The sequence below is a fragment of the Mya arenaria genome, chromosome 8 (assembly GCF_026914265.1).
Source record: "Mya arenaria isolate MELC-2E11 chromosome 8, ASM2691426v1".
NCBI lineage: Eukaryota > Metazoa > Mollusca > Bivalvia > Myida > Myidae > Mya > Mya arenaria.
Genome location: NC_069129.1, coordinates 5261305 through 5282537, shown reverse-complemented (window position 1 = coordinate 5282537; position 21233 = coordinate 5261305). Strand labels below are relative to the sequence as shown.

Here is a 21233-nt window from a genome sequence, read left to right as displayed (position 1 = left end):
ATCTATTTTTAAACTCTTACGAATGCGGGTCTTCTTTCTTGAGTGTTTCATTTGAATATAGGTACTAATTGCAGTCTTTAGTGTCAACTCATTTGGAAATTAATATAGAATACATGTGTGTAAATGACAGGTAAGTTTATTTATTTAGCAACCCACTAATTTTGGTATAAAGAAGCGTGTTAGACTATGTATCTGTAATCTGAAAATAGAAACTTTATATTTAAGGAGCATAAGAACCCTTATATATAAGCTTATACTTATGTCAATACATTGCTTTGATTCTCCAATGCACATCGCTTTTGATTTAGGTGAGTATTATAATCTAACAAGAGGGCCATGATGGCCCTAAAACGCTTACCTAAGCAAATGGCCATACCTCTGTGATAAAGCATTAATGAAAATGTTGCAATTTAAACATATCTTTACTGATGACGATGCCTTGTTTTATATTTGAAAAGGGTCATGTAATGAAGCTACCTGTAAAGTTTCAATGAATGTGGACTGGTAGTTTCAGAGATTATTTTAAATCAAAACAGTAAGTCGGCCATTTTGTTGTTGTTGTTGTTGATCAATCTCAATGCCTTGTTGTATTTTTGTAGAGGGTCATGCAATTAAGCTTCCTGTAAAGTTTCAGTGAATTTGCCCTAGTAGTTTCAGAGGAAATTTTTTTTTTTTAAGCAAATCAGGAAGTTGGCCAAATTGTTGTTGTTGTTGATCAATCGCAACCGCTTGTTGTATTTCTGTAGAGGGTTACCCAAGGAAGCTTCCTGTAAAGTTCCATTGAGTTTGGAGTGGTAGTTTCAGAGGAGATGGTTTTCTAAAGCAAAACAGGATATCAGCCAATTTGTTGTTGTTGCTGTTGTTGTTGTTGTTAATCAATCGTGACCCCTTCTTGTATTTTAGCAGAAGGTCACACAAGGAAGCTTCCTGTAAAGTTTCACGGATTTGGACTGGTTGTTATAGAGGAGATGTGTTTTTTTTAAAGCATAACAGGAAGTTGGCCATTTTTGTTGTTGTTGTTTTTGTTGTTGGTGTTGATCAATCGTGACTTCTTGATGTATTTATGTAGAGGGTCACACAAGCTTCCTGTAGAGTTTCATTGAATTTGGAGTGGCAGTTTCAGAAAATGTTTTTTAAAGCAGAACAAGAAGTCAGTCATCTTGTTGTTGTTGCTGTTGAAAGTGTTGTTGATCAAAATGTGACACCTTGTTATACCTTTGTAAAGGTCACACAAGGAAGCTTCCTGTAAAGTTTTATTAAATTTGGACTGTTGGTTTCAGAGGAGATGATTTTTAAAGCAAAACAGGAAGTCGGCCATTTTGTTTTGTTGTTGTTGTTGATCAATCGTGACGCCTTGTTATACTTTTGTAAAGGTCACCCAAGGATGCTTCCTGTGAAGTTGCATTGAATTTATCCAGGTAGTTTAAAAGGAGACGTTTTTTTAACAATTGTTGACGGACGAACGGCAGACGGACTGACGGACGGACGGGCTGACGAACGGACGACGGACAAAGACCGATCATAATAGCTCACCTTGGGCACAGCGTGCTCTGGTGAACTAAAAACTTAATGTTTCCACTAAGAATACTTTATAACTGAAAAATAATAAATAAACATGGATACATGTTTTCTTCACATCATTTCTATTATTATGGTGTAATATAATTTGATTATGGTAATAATTAAATTGAGACAGATTAAAACTTGTTTTTCTTGGGGGGGGGGGGGGGGTTCCTTAGGCTCCGTAAAGTACCGACATTTGTAAATAAATATTTATAAATGAAACCATCTACGATGTAAATATCGCTTTCATTTAGTCATGTCATCTATCCATGGCCTTGTTTGTGCAAAAAATACTTTGAAACTTAACATTTTCTTTTAAGAACACTTACACTTTCTTGTTTACATTTCAGGTCGACAAGGCGAAATGAAGTTACAGTTATTAGCAGCCGTTATGATGGTATTTATGAATCGAATAGCAAAATCATGTATTGACTACAACTTAGACACCACATACACGAACAGAATAATAGTTAAATGCAATGAAAGGGAATTGGACGGAGTCATCACTGGGTTGGATAAAATTGACATAAAATATCGGAATAAGGTAGGAACTTGAATGCAGAGTTTAGATTATTGAAGAAACACTTTTTCAGATTATAAAAGATTTAGACACCAGATGACCATAATTGGCAAAAACATGTTTTGTTTCCAAAACAAGCCCCATGCTGTCAATAGGACCTAGTTCATGTATGTGGCCGATAAAACATCATTTTACATGATTTAAAGAATATACGCAACGATTGTCTTGTCTCACACCCTATCCTAGCTGACTTTCCCCGTTTTTAAAAGAGCGGAATTGTTTTTGAAAGTCACGTGATCGTTCACACTAACATGTAAAATAAGGGTTTTAACCAAAGCGCTGTCATTTCCGGTAATCTTTTTGGTCAATTTCATCACCTTGTCAATCTATCAGGCATTGTGTCTACGCTGTTAGGCAGCATTTTTCCGCTTCCTTGCACTCTCTGTACTTTTGGGAAGCCATGTTGTGTGTATATTTAGCATGTGAAAGTGTCATGATGAGTGTCAATAAACAAACTGATATTTTTTTAAACTAACTAAATTTTGAAAAACTGCGAAAGATGAATGTGTCGTAAGGATTAGTAAGGGTTCATAAGTTAGTAAGATTCAATGCGATGTACACAATGATATCAATTTTATGTTAGTTTTTGACAATTCTCTTTTTTGGCAATTTAAATAGCGGGTGTCTAGTTTCTTCTAGCTATTGTTTAGCCACACTCTAATAAGTGCATGACGGGCAAATTTAAGTGGTAATAGAATCATATCAGATAGTTAAATAGAATGCCTTTGGTGCGTCTATAATCTATACTATTGATTTTACTATTTTGTTAAACCACACTCTTAACTATCATTATACTTAGTGTATGACAGGTAGAAATTAAATCATTCCGTTAAGCAAATACCTTTTGCAATTCAAGAAAGCATAAACTTCACTTAAACGATTTTTTGGCAAATAATAAGTTTCAGTATTTTGTATACAAATCTATAAAACACACATAAAAAAGGATATGAACTGTCAAGACCATACGAATTTCTTATTTAACTTAAATGTTGTTTACAAAATTTGCTTGCAAACATTTTATGCATGGCAAAATTAAAGCATGCTTGCTCAAATTGAACAATAATAAATGTATTGAAATGTTTATATTTTGTTTCGGGTCCTCGTTAATCATTCCCGCATTACTTTTAAAAATGTATCTATAATCTTTACTGATTTTCGTTGGTTTTGATAAAATGTATTACATCTGATTTAAAATTTACCATGATATTGGGTTTAAAGACGGGTGCCAAATTCCTAAAATAAGGTGAAGTCTCTTATTACATAATTAAGCTTAGTTCACTGCTTGTGCGTTGGTATAATATGTGTTATGTTCTTTTTTTGAAATATTTTTAGATTTTTAAAGGAAATAAATTTTAGGACGATCTCGATGAACGTTTTGTTATTTCGTAAAATAATTTTTAAGTCAGTATTTTGGCCAAATGAAATATAAAGACCTAAGATAGGAATAACAGAGTAAAAAATAATTTCATGTGGTATAGTCAAGTTTAGCTTGTTATGCTTAAACGATTCCGAGATATTGGGTCCCGGCCTGTTTTATTTGTGATTATGAATGATTTGTGGGCTAAAAGTGTTTTCACAAATACAAAATAAAATTAAGAAACAAATGAATAGGTAATTGTTTATTTTAATGCTTGCTCCCAATTTCCGAACCATTATATTTTAAACCTGAAAATCAAGCTTACCAGTAATTGTAACTCAAATAGTAGACTACAGAAATAATCTTACATTCACCATAAATATTATACAATTATTGAATTTCGATATCAGATCCATCATATTTCAAGTCGCAAACTGACTACAATAATCGCATGCATGTTCCTTTATACCGTGCTTATCTCAGATAATTTAATGTTTTGTTACTTTCAGGACTGTAAGTTGGTTAATTTTATATATGTATGAGACATCTAAAACCACCTTTCTGTTTACAGAAGTTTATTTAGTATTTTAAAATCCCAAATCGTTTAAGGGCCGTGGTTCTTAAAGTATGCCAAAACAATAGACATTTATTTACACACGATAAAAGCATTGCGCTAGTCATTCCATGGAACAATCGGTAGGTATAAATTGAAGCTAAATTATTGTTGAAAAATGGAGTTATACCCTGCAAAACACTCGAATACGTTTTTGCGAACGAAACATCGTATTATTATTCTGAAACCATTGTACTTAAGCAAGTTCATATTTGACATTATTAGTAAACTTCACACAATTACACTAGTTGTTTATTCGTTTAATACCAACAGCCTGCACACGGTAGGAGTAAAGAAAGTCAAATTCCTTTATATGGCATATGCAATCCGTGGTTTAAAGCTGGCAAAAGATGCAACCTTTGTTGCGGTCTACACGTGCAAGTCACCCCAGCCCTCCACACCCTCCCGTCGAAAAGCATATGTGCCCTTTCTGTCAATCGCTCACTGATTCATGAATTGCATCACTAATTGGTTTTATTAAGTGGTTAGTTCCAGGGGTTGGAACATAATGCATTGCATTAGGTTCATATGCGACAGGTACAATGGCGAACTTAAGACACCAAATTGTCAGTTCTGGACGCTAATTTCGATACATTCTATTGAATGTGCAATTTGATTAATAGTTCAGAATGCATAGTCAAAATTTATATGACTTTTGTCAAAACAATAATCGACGCATTAGTTTTGCGACGTATACTTGTCTTCGCAAAATGTATTAAAGCGAAGAAGTTTCCTTGATAAGCATATGTGAACGTCATTGAGGAATACATATAACGAATAGAGAATACAGTCACAGTAATCATAATTTTAGCTATACTCCAATATATTCTAATTGTATGTGTTAACTCTATTTACATTGAGTCATATGTCTCTTCACATTTTATACCTCAATCATTTGTTGGTGGGGGCTATATAGTAATCACATAATCCCGTCCGTACGTCGGTCAACCTGCCTGACCTGGGAGATCGAGAAAAGTATACTTTCCCAATAACATGTTTTTTGAGGTTTTTACTTCAAACTTTGTACACATGTTTAATAATGAACATTATATTATGTATGGTAATTTAAAAGTTATTTCCCTTTGATTTTGATAATACTTATATGTTTATTTCTCGTCATTACTCCACAAGTTTTTGAGAATTAACTTCAAACTCCATAAACATATTCATCGTTTTGAGAAAAAAACAACAGCATTTTCTTCTGTATGGAGTTTAGAGTAATTGCTCTTCGAATATTTTTTACTTATCCTTTACTGGGACAAGACTAATTTTCGCCATTACTCCATACGGTTTTGAGGTGTTGACTGTAAACATATTGCAAACATATTGACATCTTTGAGAATAAGTATTGTGCATAAACTACATATTTTTGTGCGCTGTTGCCCTTTATTATTTAATTACATTTGTACTTCTCTTCTTAACTTCATATGTTTTGAGGTATTGACTTCAAACTTCATATAAATGTTGAAATGAAACCATTAATTTGTGTATGGCATTTTAACAGTAATTGCCTTTTTATTATTTTTATACTTATGTTTTTACATTTCTCCAAAACTTGCCAGTGATACTTCCTCTTACAAGATTGTGATGTTGTAGAGGTATGCATCACATGAAGTCATATATCTTGTTTGTATTCGCAGATACTTCCTGTCGTTATCTTAGAGGTGAGCGCCGCGCAGCGATTCTCAGCGCCTCTATTGATTAAGATTTTTACGATTTCCAAAGATATTGGAAGTTTTAATTGACACCAGACACAATATTGTCCCTTTGACTTTGTCTCCGTCCGTTCGTTTTTAAAAAGGATAAAATCCAACATTTCTTACTTCATTTTTTCTAATGAACGAAAAACAAAATGCATGTAAGTTGAAGTATGTATGCATTGAAGACATACATTAAGTAGAAAACAAAATGTGTGTTCGCTTGTCTGTCTATGCAATGAGGAAAACTAAGGCTGAATTCATCGGCCATGCTCTGGCTCATGGTACATAGTTAACAAAGGACGGAAGTAATTTTCTTATAAGTCCAGCTAGCACCTCGTCCTATAATACATAAACAAACTACAGACACGAATGACATATGCGCAGTAGTCAATAATTGAATTAAAAACCCTGTTAAGAAGCACAAGATAATGACCCAAACGACACTGAACGTGTGACACAAACGTATAAAATCCACAGACAGACCACACAAGCATCAAAATAAAGAATTGGATTACTACTTTGGAACCAGGTTTATACTAATTTATATTCGCATAACCTCAAACTTTTCCCAGGATTTAACAACACTTATAAAATAGTAATAATATAAAAACGATTAAAACGAGGCTCTGCCGAGTTTATTTAGATTTAAAACGACAAGTTTAATAAATTCGATACAAAATAAACACAAATTGAAGATTCTATTTATAACATAACTCATTTACGGTCGAAATCTAGGTCAAAGTTTCTTCAATACACTTCTCTTGTCATAGTAAGAAAAAATTACATTGTGTGTTACAAGGATGCTGCATCCACAGAAAAGAAAATAGCCTGACATAAAAACATTTTATTAACAATGCAAAACATAAATCATGTTACAATTATCAACCGATTTTCATTTTATAAATATCAAAATACATATTTCAATTCATTGAAATTAAGCAAATCAATAATAATAATAATAATAATAATAATAGCAATGTCATAACTGCGTGACGTCACAACTAATCACGCGATTGTGTACATGTCATTTGGCGGTTGAAATTTGAAAAGAACATAAGTCAGTGTCACAGTAGCTTTCAAAAGTTATAGTGCGAATTTGCTTTGTAGCTGATCGATTACAGCATGGATTTTTGTCATTTTAACGGATGTGTGTTGTAAAATCCACAATAAAAAGGGGGGGTCATGTGGAATCAGTGACTGTGACAGTGAGTGAACTTGACCTTTGCTTGAACAGCCTAGAATGAGCATTTTGCAAGGAAGTAGACAAGTTTTGTTTTCACTGGAGTACAGGATGCTAGACATTTCCTTGTGTTGATTTGGATTTATGTGGCTATCGTTGTTCATAGATGCAATGTTCTTGTGTACCGATGTTTGCATAATCTGGTTCGCAGGAACATTGTTGTCATTCATATAATGATTCAATTTCTGGACAAGGTATTTTCTGGCCCTGTGATCAGGGAGGTGTTTGTTCGGATCTAGCCCAGCCTTCTTCACCATTTGTTTCTTCATGGAATTGAGTTTGTTGACACCGACATGATTTCTTTTGAAACATCGTTTCTTATGTTTGTTTACATTTTTGACAGCGCGTATGAATACATTTTTCTGTGATGCGGTTACCTATTTTGCATAGTTATTTCATCAGTAATATATGAAAAATATTGCATGGGGTTATATCACTCCTGCGCCGTAGTTATGTTATAACATGATATAAACAATACTGCAACATGGTACATACTTATATTTATTTTTAATGCTTGTAAATACTGTTTTCAGTAGCTTCTCTAAGGTAAGAAGTCTTTAAATGATGCATTTACTTCTATATATTAGTTTGTGTTGATCTTGCAAAATAGAACTTTATTATAGTTGGAAGCATATAAATGGTGAAAAAAGAGCTATTAATAACTGACGTCATTTTCATTTGAGCATTCATTTTATATGTTTAATACTAAAATTATAGTGATGAAAATAGAATAAATAAGGTGCTGGCTAGAAGTAATTATAGAAAAAAGGAAAAAAAGGAATTTTCGTTTACTAAAATCAAATGATTGTGTTGGGTGCTTAAAGTTCATGAATGACCTCGAATCTGTATTTAATCAGCCGGATGGAGATGAGGTGCATTTTAATGAAAGGTATTTAGATGGTGAATTAAATATCATGTTCCAAGAATCTGATGCCTCTTTTACTTATTGTGAAGTTAAAAAAAAGATTGTAAAAAACTTAATAATTGTAGAGCCAATGGGCCAAATTACTTTATAAATTAGTTTTACAAATTTGAATGTCATAATGAGGTATGTTGTAATGGTTTTTTTGCAATGTTTAATAAGTTATTTGATTGTGATAATTTCCCTGACAAATGGTCGGAAGGATTTATTGTACCACTACATAAGAAAGGGGCTGTAAATGAACCAAATAATTATAGGGGTATTACTTTGTTAAGCTCTGTGGGTAAATTGTTTGCAAAAATGTTAAATACTAGACTGGGCAGAAGATTATCATGTGTATAATTATTATTATTATTATTATATTATGTTGGTTTTAGGCAAAAATGGGTACTATTGATAATCGTTTTATACTACATGATATAATCACATGATTCCTTTTTTTCATATAAATATGTTCGGCAATAGGAAATTACATGCAACATTTGTTGACTTTTGATTATGTTGATAGAAAAATACTCTGGTATAAATTGATAAATTTGGTGTTAGGGACAGATTGGATTTTATACTATGAACCCCAATGTTAAGTCAAAAGTGAATATAACAATTATGTAATGATTTTTTTATGTTTATCAGGGGTACGTGAGGAGAATCTCTATGGATATTGTTCAATATGTGAAACTTATGTATGATAAACTGTGTATGTACTTAAAGGACAACCAAAACTGTAAGTCCTGGGTTTAAACGGTGAGACTTTTGTTACAAGAGTTAGGTTTTAATGATGTATTGGTCAAGGTCAAGTTTTTTGTAACATAAATTTGTTCCTAAGTTGTTGTTTTTAAAGAAGAGCTACTATTCATTTTATACAAATTTTGCAGACTGAGCTCAAAGAGCCTAGAAGAGCCAGAACTTATGTACATGTATCGTTATTTGAATTACAATCGCATTTGTGTAATGCAAATATAAGACAATATAGATTATTTTGTCTAGGTTAAGAATGACAAGTCATATGTTGAACATCGAAACCGGTAGATAGCATAATCGAACGGTTACCACTAGTAATGAACGAAAATGTATATTTTGAAACACTCTTGTAGACTAAAGCCATTTTGACTTAAACTGTATGCCGAAGTACGACATATATATATATATATCAAACCTTAAAACTCTAAGTTATTTAAGTTTATTTAAATGTTGTTAATAGGAATAAGGCTATGGATGTGTACAAAGCGTTTGGAATACGAAACACTTTTCATACGTATAACGAGAAGAAAATATATCCTCTTAAACACATTCATTATTTTTGGTTAACTTATAATTGTATCATTTGTAATAATTGTCCGAATGCCCAAACACGGGCGATGCGGCTGATATGGTATTAACAACGTTCTGGGGCAACCATTTTATAACCTTTCACGCACAGCATTATATGCAATTAAAACGGGTCACTGATAATTTTGTTTTAATACTAGTTATCGTTTCAGGTTATATCAGGTTTCTATACATTTGAGTTGCCAGATCGGATGAATGGTGAGCTTAATGCTACTTGGTTGTCTTTGATTCACAAGCAGGCCAATTACAAGGTAACATTTCAAAAGTACAATTGTTAACATATAAACGAGAAATGTTTTTTCAATATAACCAAATTCTCAATATCCAAAATATTTGTTAATGTTCTGTTTTATTGTTTGGTGATTGACACAAGTTCAGTTTAAATATATGTTGTTTTTCATCAGATTCAGTTGGAACAATGTGAAAACCTATTTCCTAAAGCCGGGCTAGAGCCTTTTGATAGACCAAAGCGCGATGTTCAGTCTTACTCTGCCGTACGCTCCAAACGCTCACCCAACCCAGCCCCTGATAATGTAAGTATTTGCCTTGATTTTTTAGGTTTGGAATAAGTCGTAGATGTTTTTGTTTCACCTGTCATACAAATTTTAGTTAATTTGAAGTTGAGGAAGTCAGTTATTTAGAAATAAAAAATACAGCAACATACACTAAAGCATGCTTATATTGTGATGAAGGGAAAACTATTTTGCCGACCCTTTTATGACGAACTACTTAGCATAGAAAAAGCATGGGAATTTGGGTATACTGGCAAAGGATTATCGATAGCAATACTTGATGTTGGAGTAGATATAGACCATCCGGAGCTTAAGGACAACATAGTATGTATTGTTTATTTATCAAATAAATGCACTGGTCCGTAATGATGACTAAACACTGATGTCAGAATTACTGTTTAAAATGTTTTTTTCATACAATCGTTAAACACGTTATGTGATTATAATATAACCCTATGAAATTAAAGTATTATTTGTAACAGTGCTCGCTTTCCCAATTGTTTTAGGACGTAGGGATCTCGTACAACTTTATTGACAAGGATGACTCTGCAAACGTCATTCCGGAATTTCATGGATACCTACCAGCTTCGTTTTATTTAACAAAGTAAGTTTGTGTTGCCTTAATAGTTCAGGCAGGGCCCAGTTGCACGAACACGTTAAGACGTGAACAAAATGTCCAGCCTACAATTATATACACCGTTATGATAGTAACTGTAACTGTTCAATTAGGTGGTCGAAAAATATTTAATTAGTTGGTAATGCGTGCTATGTTCATTTATGATACCTGACGTCAAGGTAAAACAAATTTAAACTGACCGTAAATATAATATTCACCACCTTCAACTGTTCGCCAGTCCCCCTCAGTCTGTCTTTTTGTTTTATTTTAACAGAACAGATGCATAGGAACATGTAATAACATAACGACAATGAAATAAGAAAGTAGAAAGTATTAGTGTGATTCCAGGCAAAATGACATGAAATGTTTATCATAACCGCCGGATAGATGTTTTAACTTAAGCTATGTCAATCAAAATTCATTTGAAGTTGCCACACGAATATTTTTGAAAACATACGACATTTTATTCATACACTCATGTTTCAGTCATGGAAATGCGGTTGCAAGTATTGTGGCAGGGGTCACACGAAACAAAACATGTGATTACTGCGGAGCAGGTGTAGCTTTTGACTCCGAATTGGTTGGTAGGTTTGACATGATGTTTTTAATTTGTGATGCTTTGTAATACCATTGTTCAGGTATTAAAATGCCCATACCTAACTCAATATTGTAGCATAGTTTTTTGCTGTAATTTTATAAAAGTAGTATTGACATATCATGCCATGTCTCTAAGCTGTATTTGTTGAATATTGTATTCAACGAATGTAGCTTAAAAACTTGGCCTGATATGTCTATGTTACTCTCATAACATCTGCAATCAAACTTAATGTCAACTTCCAGTTAACGAAATAATATAAAACAAGATTTAAACAAAAAAAACATTTGAAACACCGATAAGAAGACACAACGTTGAACAGCCTGGTGGCTATTTGACATGCACCCCAATTGCTGTGTTTCGGAACTGCAGATTGGTTATAGAACCATAAATAATAACTACTAGCAGGATAAATTTTGCACTCCGCGTTCGCGACCGTCTTGGATCAACACAAGGACCCCGCCTATACCAAACACCGAAGATACCACAGATTCGAAGAGAAAGTGGCCGCGTCATTTCGGGACAACCCTCTTAGATCCAGGCCTATCAACCAGCGTTTCAGTGGATTGAAAGCTCCCACACAGGCGTCTCTTCTTAGTCAGCTCCGTCAAGGGACGGGCTATTATGGAAAAGACTTTAACGAAGCGCCTGTAATATGACTCTGTCGCCACGACCTTATTAACCTGCTTAGCATTTTTCTGCCGCGACGAGGCAATTTTTGGGCCATGTTGGTAGGGTTGTGTTGTACTACCTTTCCGGACACTTCATGACCTAGAAAGGTCCAATCGGTCTAGAGGAGCTGGCAATTCTCCGTGTTCCAGATTTCCGATCGAGGACCGCAGAAAACATATACATGTGCTTGTTGAGGTCCGTGCTGAAGACACGCATAGATCGTCGATGCATACCTAGCAAGTGACCAAATCCAGCGCCAACTCTTTCTCTCGCTTGAACGTCCTGCTTGAGTTGTCAGGCCGAACGGCACGCGGACCATTACGTAGTTAATTTGCTTTAAAACGCAGTATTTTGGGATGGCCTCTTCCTTAAGGGGATTTGGAAATACCCGCTGGTTTAGTTGAAACTTCTGAAAATTGTTGGCCAAGCTACTACGTCGAGGCAGTTCTGGATCCTGGGCAGGGGAAAGCCATCGGACTTGACCGAGTTATTAGCCCAACCGTAGTCCATACATGGTCTAAACGCGCCGGTAATTTTCTTGACAAGGACCAGATGAGAAGTGCTCTTCTGCAGCAGGTTTTTTTGTCCCTTTTCCCCTCGCTACGTATACTAGTGGCACCCTCCTTCACCGCTGTTTGACCGACGTTGCGTCCAAAGTAATGAGCCCGTGCTGCACAACATCCATCATCCATAAGACCTATGTTTTCACTCGGTACGCAAAAATGTATCCTAGTATTTCACCAGGAAACCTGCCAGCACCTTCTGTTGCCCCACTTCTCTACTCACAGCCGTCAACGTCTGCAAGTATTCGGGTGGTATATTGTTTGTTTTTGCCCGGATGACGGTCGTTTCCGCTCGCTCCACCTGCTGACTCGTATTTGGCTCACCCAATCGACGTTACCATCTTCATTTCCGAATCTCGGCTTGAGAGGAAGCTCACAACACACTCTCATCGTTTTTATTTTGTGTTGCTGTATCCTCAGAGACACGAAATCATCTCGCTGATCAGCATAATTACGTAATTGGTCATTAGCATATCAGCAAGGCCGCCGTCGCCGCCTACTAGAATATCATAACAATGCGTCATCCTCACTTACAGGCCGCAGCAAACTCTTCCAACTTTTATTTCACGTAAGCATTCCCTTTCCCAGAGCTCTGCCTGTCCACCGAATGCATGCCGACATTAGCAGACGTGGCTACTCGGCGTCGCTCGTATGCTCATACCCCCTACTCGAGATTATTGTCCTGGTCGTCCCTGTATCCGCGGTGAGCTTCACCGGAACCAACCATTTCCGGCATCTGCGTATTCCGCAATGTGCGGCATTTCGTGAAACTGTACCCCTATATTTGTACTTCCGTTTACTAACTCGATATTTTTTTTTCTGCTCTCCCTTTTCTTTTGGCACTCGCGTGCAAAATGCCTCGGCTAGTGGCAGTTATAGCACCCGTTGCTATCGCCCCAGTGCTGTCTTTTCTAAAGCGTGACGGCCTCTTCCAGCTTTTTGATCTCACGCAAAAGGCATCAACTGTCACCTCTTATTCAACTTCCACCTGGATCCAGTTAATCGTGTGATTGACGGCCTGATCAACATTGTTGGACTTTGCTGAACTCAACCGCCATCCATGCCACCTGCTCCAGAAAACCATCTTAAAAAGTTCTCCTCTCGTGAATTCCTATCCTTATGGTGATAGGTTACATCCGTCTCGGCTAGGCTACAAATCCTCATATAATTTGGTTCCTTCTGTTTTGGTCGGCGAAACTGTCATGAAGTTGCAGTTGCGGTAAAACTTCCCCTTGTGTGGATACCCCCCTGCCCGAAATTGTCTTCCCTCTGGTGCCTGATCTGCTCTCTTACAAAACTTATGTGAAAAACTACAGAAACAAGCTCGGTAGGAAAGAGTTAAAACATAAACCCGGTTTTATGGCACTGGGTAAACGCCAAAGACACAGAACACAAAAACAAAAAAAATCACAAACAAGAAACATGGAAGAACAACACAAAACTTTACAAACAGCACAGTGCATACATACTATATATAAAACACTAAATAAGGATTGTTAGGTACCGCCTTGGAACGGTCAGTCAAGTAAGTAAGTAAGTCAAATATATGTTATTGATAGTTGCACCATGTCATTTGTATGATCAATCGAATGCCAACGTACATTAATATGCATTCTGTAAACGTTGATTATATCTTAAAGGTAACGATGACTTAAAAAGATAACAAAAACAATGCTTCAATATGAAACTTTCTATTAGGCATATAGAACAACATGGGTACCACCTTTAAAAAATGTTCTTAGTAGAAGGTTTTGGTATACCTGGATATATGTCGGTGCTGGAGATATCTCATGTTAAATGAAGTTGTTCAGAATCAAACATAAAGAGTGTGCATAACAAAGTGGGCAAAGTAAAATGAATGAAGCTTCGAAATCGTTTATGTACAAAACTTTTAAAATGTTAAAATCCTGAGTATTATTAGTATTATTAATCTATTGAATTGTCTTGCATGTTACGCACGATTTTGGAACTGAAAAAGGCATACAAAAAATATAAATATAGAGAGTATAGATATGGCCTTGTATTGGACCAATTTCCCCTTTACAAAAAACTTAGATGTGTCTACTAAAACGAGATTGTATAAAAGCAAAGATTTTTAATTAGGTATTCGTTCAGTATAATATGTCAAGCTCAGCTAAGTACTATATCATTGACGTATTTAAATATATTTCAAAAGCAGCTTGTTTCTGAAACTTTTCGCATAAATAATAATGTTATGAATGTCATCTTAAGGGGCTACATTGTGTTGGCAAAGACCGTTCCATGGCGGTACCTAACAATCCTTGATAAACATTCCTAGTTTTAATATATAGTATGTATGCACTGTGTTGTTTATGGAATTTTGTGCTGTTGTTCCATGTTTCTTGTTTGTGTTTTGTTTTTGTGTTCTATATATTCGGCGTTTGCCCAGTGCCATTAATCGGGGTTGATGTTTAAACTTTTGCGACTGATCTTGTTCACATAAATATAATATACATATTGAAAAAACTGTGGGTAAGAAGTATGTTGGTTTATTATTGCGTAACTCAAATATACAAACAAAATAACTTTAAATATTTGAGCAAATAATCCTCACATATCTATTTCTCCATTCAAGTTCTCAAAACTGCTGGTGTGGACCTAACCAGCTTGCAGTACCCTATAGGCGAATCTGATGTGTTTACAAGAGCCCTTGCCTACCGACCAAATTGCATTGATATTTACTTAAGTGGTTGGGATTTTAATAGAACCTTCACCAAAATAACTGATGCTCAAGAGTCAGTTCTGAGACGTGGTGTAACAGAGGTATGTTTCAATGTTCGTGTTTTACTAGACTAAGAGGGCTTGATATATATCAAAGAACTCATGTGAGATCATCTGAAGATCAAGAGTTTCAGTTAAAAGGTTTCACCCACTTAATTGAATTTTCTCCTTTAACAAATATTTGCATTATTAACAAATAAAAATATATGTTTAATAGTATAGTTTAAAAACTCAGAAACATTAATTTAAATAGCGGTTGTTTATAAGATGGCACGTATATGTTTAAGTGTTAGTGAAGGCGTCATCTGCAAGATAACTTAAACGTGTAGAAGGGCCGAAATCGTAGAAATGCAGCATCATTAGTGTCATCCTTATGCCACATACCTTCTCCTCCTCCTCATTTAGTATTTCGGAATTTTCCTTGACAAGACATTTGATGAAGTATTTCAAACTTACATAACTGTTTTATAGGGACGGCATGGTAAAGGTTCAATTTTTGTTTTTCCTGTCGGATTACCTGGAAACGCCTTTACAAACACCATTTTCACAATCGGAGTAAACAATATAGGTGTCGATGGGACTGTGGCAGAAGATAGCTTCGTTAATTCAGCCACACTTGTGTCTGCCTTTGGTGATGGAAGATCTCGTCATCATTCCGGATTGGTAACGGTTTAGTTTAGTAATTTAGTGAATGCTCTTAACCGAGATTATTAATCAGTCAGAATCGTAATGTTGCATGTACATCCGTCTTCATTATCGAACATAAACTTAATTTGTTTTAAATAATGGCAATGATGACAATCTTGTCACAATATTTGGCTGTCTTTGGCGTTCACTGTTAAAATGATTGATACACTATATTTATCAGACTAAAAATAAGTGTTTTTTTCTCAACAACTGTTAGAATTTGCGCTAAAGACCCACATATTCCGGGTCTATTATTTTTAAAACAAAATGCATTTACATACTATTCATAATATCATTGCAGTTTAAAGTCAATAAGTATAGCATAACTTCATATATCATTTGTCGTTGTAGCCAACCGCTTATCGCACAAGGATGAATATTGAGTTGCATGAACTTTGTACCATGTTCCACGGACGTTCATCTGCAGCTGCAATTGTAACAGGAATTATCGCACTTACACTCCAGGCTAAGTACACAACAAACTGTCAAAATAGTTAATTAAAAGAAGGAACGGGTCTGAGAAGGTCCGAATGCGTAAAACAAAGGAATATTTATATAAAGTCAAGGTTATGTTAAGAGGAGCATTCCATAAATCGTGTCACTATTTGCCTTCTATAGAAACAACGTTTCATAAGAGCAAGTGAATTTCATGTAGCTGCTTGCGGATGATTCTATTCTATATCTATATCTAAAAGCTCTATTTTTAATTGATATTCATTATTGAATTGTAGACTTTTATGTATAGTGACTATATTTCAATGCTGTAATAAAATCTGAAGAGAAATAGAAATCAGGGCATACGTTAAAATCCGAGTGGCTTTGCGGGTATCTTCAAAATATTTTGTTTTATTTTGTCGCATACATGGTAAAATTCAGAAAAGTATTTTAGCTCTGTCACTTTTAAAGGTTATTATAAGCTTAAGCGAGAGTAAACGTCTTATGCGGTTGCACGACAACGAGAAAAATTGCTGCTGTTTGAGCTATTGTTTGTGAAGATTGCCGATGTACTTTTTACCAAATAGCTTATAGTCTAGGCTTGTGAGATAGGACCTTCCATCATGATTTCACAACATTTAGACACCAAAAAAAGCTTTGCGCTAGATGGATCTCCCACTTGTTAAAACCATGCCAAATGGCCAAGCGTTTCGATTTTGCCAAAATTCGTTTTAAGTAAAATAAACAAATTTAGTCAATAAATTGCTGAGTTGCTGAACCCAAGCTACGCTTAAGTAACAAACAGGGATAAAAGTCAGACAAGGTCAGTTATTGCAAAGGGGACAAAAAGTGCCAATAAAATTCTATTTTTATATGCCATTGTTTACAAATCTAGTGGCCCTGTTGAACAAGTTCTTTGATGGTAGAACCATCACAGGCAAGTTTTGCAAGAATTAGGAACTTCATTACATCAGTCTAAAATACATATCAAAATAAACGCCCAAGTGAGGGTTTCGAAGGCATTCCGCTTATTTATGTCAATAATTCAGCCCACAAAAATGTAATTGTACTATCTATCTTAGAACAAACAACGGCCGCTCAGGTTGAACACCAACCTTAAGCCCCTGTGATTTCGTCGGTGTGCTTCTTTAGTGGTTCTGCAATTATTTAGTGTCTCAACAGTAAATCATCAGGAGAATTATTTCCGTTTATGTCATGTATAGCAAAACTGAAAAAGTATCTGTGCATTGGGAATGCTTTGAATGATTGAAATAAACAATCTCAATTAAAACTCATGTGATATCTATAACTGTTTATCATTTGCAGTAAAAGGCTGTCACTCCGTGATATCAAACATATCTTGGTAGAGTCAACTTCTTCTTCCCAGCTTGCAGAATCTCCAAACTTCCACCGCAATGGCGCGGGGTATTATTGTAAGTTGAGAAATGTTCAACATTATTATTGCAATAAACAACATTGCCTAGGGGTATAAATTTTCACTCTTTTTATAAAAAAAAACCATAAGGATTTAGCTCGTTTGATTTTGTGGCCTCCTAAGGAGGGGAAGACAAATAGGGATTACTTTGTTTGTGTCGTTGGCGTCCACGTCGTCATTGTCCACGTTGAAGTTCGTCGATGTGACGTTTTCGTGTCTGATCAATAGTTGTTTTAATTCCTTTGTGTAGAGTATTCAAACTTGAAATGAATCGCTCATGGCCAGTACTTGAACCCTTCTAATGTTAGAGTCAAACAGTCGAATAGCAACGCCATGGTGACCTTTAATTAAACATATTTTTGGTGATGTTGTTTACGATCAATAATTTTGTGCATGATCTTCAAACCTGGTTTGTATATTTGTTACCTTCAATGACTCATTTTACTTAAGGAGTTGATATAATGAAGATCAAAGTAATGGTAACCTTTGCATGAAAAGGTACGGGCTCATGTTTCCGATCTATAACTTATGAAAGACGTGTAAGTCTTCAAACTTTGGCTGCACATTGATCAGTAAGCAACCCATGCTGATGTCAATATGTCAAGCGTGTATGGCATGGTAACCTTTGACAGAAATATAATGGCCGCTCCAAATAGGAGACACATCCGATTTGCCAAATTCTGGTTTGAAGATAAAGTGTCAAATCATCGCGATAACATTGGTGTTATCATCGACTATGTCTGTGGCGCGCATAAACTGTAACCTTTAGCATAACTAACAAAATTTATATCTAAATAAAACATTCATATGAATCATGGTACCAGTCACAAAAAGAAACATGTGTAACAAGATGCATACCTTCAGCTTAAATAAGGGTCAAATAGTGTTCTTTTACTGCTGGAAACAAGCATTCAAAATCTAAAGCCTTGGCAATAACTCAAACACAGTTCAAGATTTCCATGGAACTTCTGAAACAAATTACCAATGAAATAATCGCATTGGTAGAAACACCTTTAGCCCTGTGTTTAATAATAGTGTGTGTTCAAATTGATTGCGTAACTGGCACAAACATGCAAATATTTTTAACATAATGACAAATTGCCGAATTGTGTCACAAGAACGACTTAAAAAACGAGATTTTGCATCCGATTGTATAGCAGTTGTTTTATTTCGTTAAGATTGACTGCCCTGTGTATGTAATGATTTTGGGAAATACATTATCAGACGATTTTTAATCAATGAAACTCAGTAGCTCACTAACTGACTTTACTGTCCTTCAGGTCATGACACATTGGGATTCGGTTATCCAAACGCGCTTAAAATGGTAAAGAAGGCTAAAGAATGGACACCTCTACCGCCAGTGTATAACGTGTCGGATCACCAGGAGCATGATGTGTAAGTTAATTATACTGCCTAAGAGGAAAACATTACTTTTATTATTAAGTGGTCTCTAATGGGAATCAAAAGTAAGTATTTAGATGATTACAAATTAACAAAAGCATATAATTAGTATACTTCGATAACAGTATCAGATATGTTAATTTTCATTTAAGCACAAAGGGAGATAAATGCCTGATGCATTTCAACGTGGTAAAGAAACGGCCCTCAGTAACCCAAATTGAAGAAATGATCGTTGATGTATGGACGAAAATGCCACGTAACGAAAGGTTTAATTTGAAGATAACATCCCCATGTGGCACAGAATCAGTCCTTATGGATAATCTTGTGCGCAATACACCAACAGCTCACTTCATTAATGCACATGTTACGTTTCTTACATACGCATTTTGGGGTGAAAACAGCTTTGGAGAATGGACACTCGAAATGGATGTCAAAGGAGAAAAGTCCTGTAAGAAAAAACAAATATTAGTATGTTTTATAAAGTTGCATAAAATCCGATTGAGATAACTGCTTTGACAAGCATTTCCTAGATACGAGAGACATATTTGCATTTAACCAGGGTCTTTTGAAATTGGTTCGTTTCTGTATTTGACTATTTTTGATATATTTCAAAACTGTTCAACAAAATATATGTTCTTTGTGGCATTGTTAAATTCAACTTTTAATAATGATTAGGTTAAACATGATCTTTTAAAGCACGAAGTGCTTCTACTTGATTGTCAAAAATTATTTCTGCCAATGAAAAATGAACTTATATTAAACTATATACTTTTATTTTAGATTCTCCCTGTCACTTAGGCTCCGCGGATATTACCTTCTTTGGAACAATTGAAGAGCGAGTGAAACCGAACTGTATATCGAATGAACAAATCAATATTACTTCAAATATCTTCTTAGTTTTAGGTTCTGTTATTTGTGTACACACTTTTTCAATGTAATATTTTTGCTTCTTAAGCATGTTATGTTACTGTTATTCTGAATCTATAAGAGCACCTTAAGCCCGAAATTCATTCATACTCACATATTTAACGTCCGATCATAGATACAATACAACATCACAATTTTTCATATTTAATCTCGGCATGGTTCTTACAGCCTTGGAATACACTCTATATTCATATGTAGTGACAGATAACTCCAATACACAACGTAAACTCCCATCATGAATTTCTTTTCTCGATATAAACAAAACAGCAATATACTACAACATGGATTATTTCTCAAGTGCTTTAAACCCGAATCGGGAAAATGTTTAATCTGGTTTAATACATTTCATCCGACCTATAAACAATAAATAAATGTTGTAGGTACATGATTGACAACAGTGTAGAAACCTTTTGGAAGGACAGAAACTACAAACATTTCAAAACGTTATTATGGCTAACGTTTAGCCAGTATGGTTCAATTTTAAATGCTTGCATATCCTGCCATGTATAATATGTCTGTTTGAAAGCAAATTTTACAAAAAAAATCATTTAAGCATTTAGTTGAAGCATTTCGTCATGGTTTGGGCTGTTGTTCTCACATATTTACGTGTGATTTATTGATTTAGTAACAATCAATTAATATTTTCTTTTTAATTGCTACAAAATACTTAAGATGCGATAGTTTTACTGTTTTGTATGAACAATATTCCTACTTATACAATTGGTATTTGTTTAGCCACATAATATCTTATCAATAAAACTCGACCTGTTATATACCAAGTATCTTAATCAGGGATTATGAGTCTAAATAAAAAACAAAATACTGATATAAATAATATAAATTCAAGACATATTTATATGAAAGAAGCTCAGTAGCCAAAAGTTTAAACATAAATCCTGTTTAATGACACAGGGTAAAAGCCAAAGACATGGAACAAATACCTAAAGGCATGATATCAAAATATGTGATATATTTCTATTAGTATAGTGAATAAAGTTGACGAAAGCAAAACGCTGGTAAAAGTTATTTTGGAATTTGAAAAACGTTTTTTTTAAACTCTGGCTGTATCAAAAATGATTTATATGAATTAGTCAATACCTGATTTGATACTGTATTATGATATTGGCCAGCCCGGTGGTCACTTTTTCCATTTGCCTTTAATTGCATTTACTAATTATTATAATGTGTAGTCAATTGATGATTTTGCTACATTAATCGCATTTAAAACAATTATAATGATGCTTATAATGTTATTCTGTAGCTTCATTTCGCCTTATCGACCTAAAATTTAAACACGAATGACTTGGTGTCAAAATGCTAATTGTCTTATTAATAAAATACAAA

At 34.7% G+C, this 21233-nt stretch overlaps 1 protein-coding gene across 2 annotated transcripts in view; it reads left to right on the top strand.

The window, feature by feature from the left end:
* Positions 1–21233, top strand: part of LOC128243565 (neuroendocrine convertase 2-like) — a 21660-nt gene extending 427 nt beyond the window's left edge. Inside the window, exons 1-14 of one of the 2 annotated variants that reach the window (XM_052961411.1) lie at positions 3–130; positions 1914–2107; positions 9457–9555; positions 9709–9837; positions 9997–10140; positions 10323–10420; positions 10919–11016; positions 14859–15046; positions 15476–15667; positions 16043–16161; positions 17453–17559; positions 18842–18956; positions 19115–19410; positions 19743–21233. In XM_052961411.1, the coding sequence (XP_052817371.1) occupies positions 124–130; positions 1914–2107; positions 9457–9555; positions 9709–9837; positions 9997–10140; positions 10323–10420; positions 10919–11016; positions 14859–15046; positions 15476–15667; positions 16043–16161; positions 17453–17559; positions 18842–18956; positions 19115–19410; positions 19743–19900 (1944 nt within the window). In that variant the 5' untranslated portion in view covers positions 3–123 and the 3' untranslated portion in view covers positions 19901–21233. Of the gene's footprint in view, positions 1–2; positions 131–1913; positions 2108–9456; positions 9556–9708; positions 9838–9996; positions 10141–10322; positions 10421–10918; positions 11017–14858; positions 15047–15475; positions 15668–16042; positions 16162–17452; positions 17560–18841; positions 18957–19114; positions 19411–19742 lie in introns of those variants that run through there. The other variant, XM_052961412.1, reaches the window with a different exon arrangement.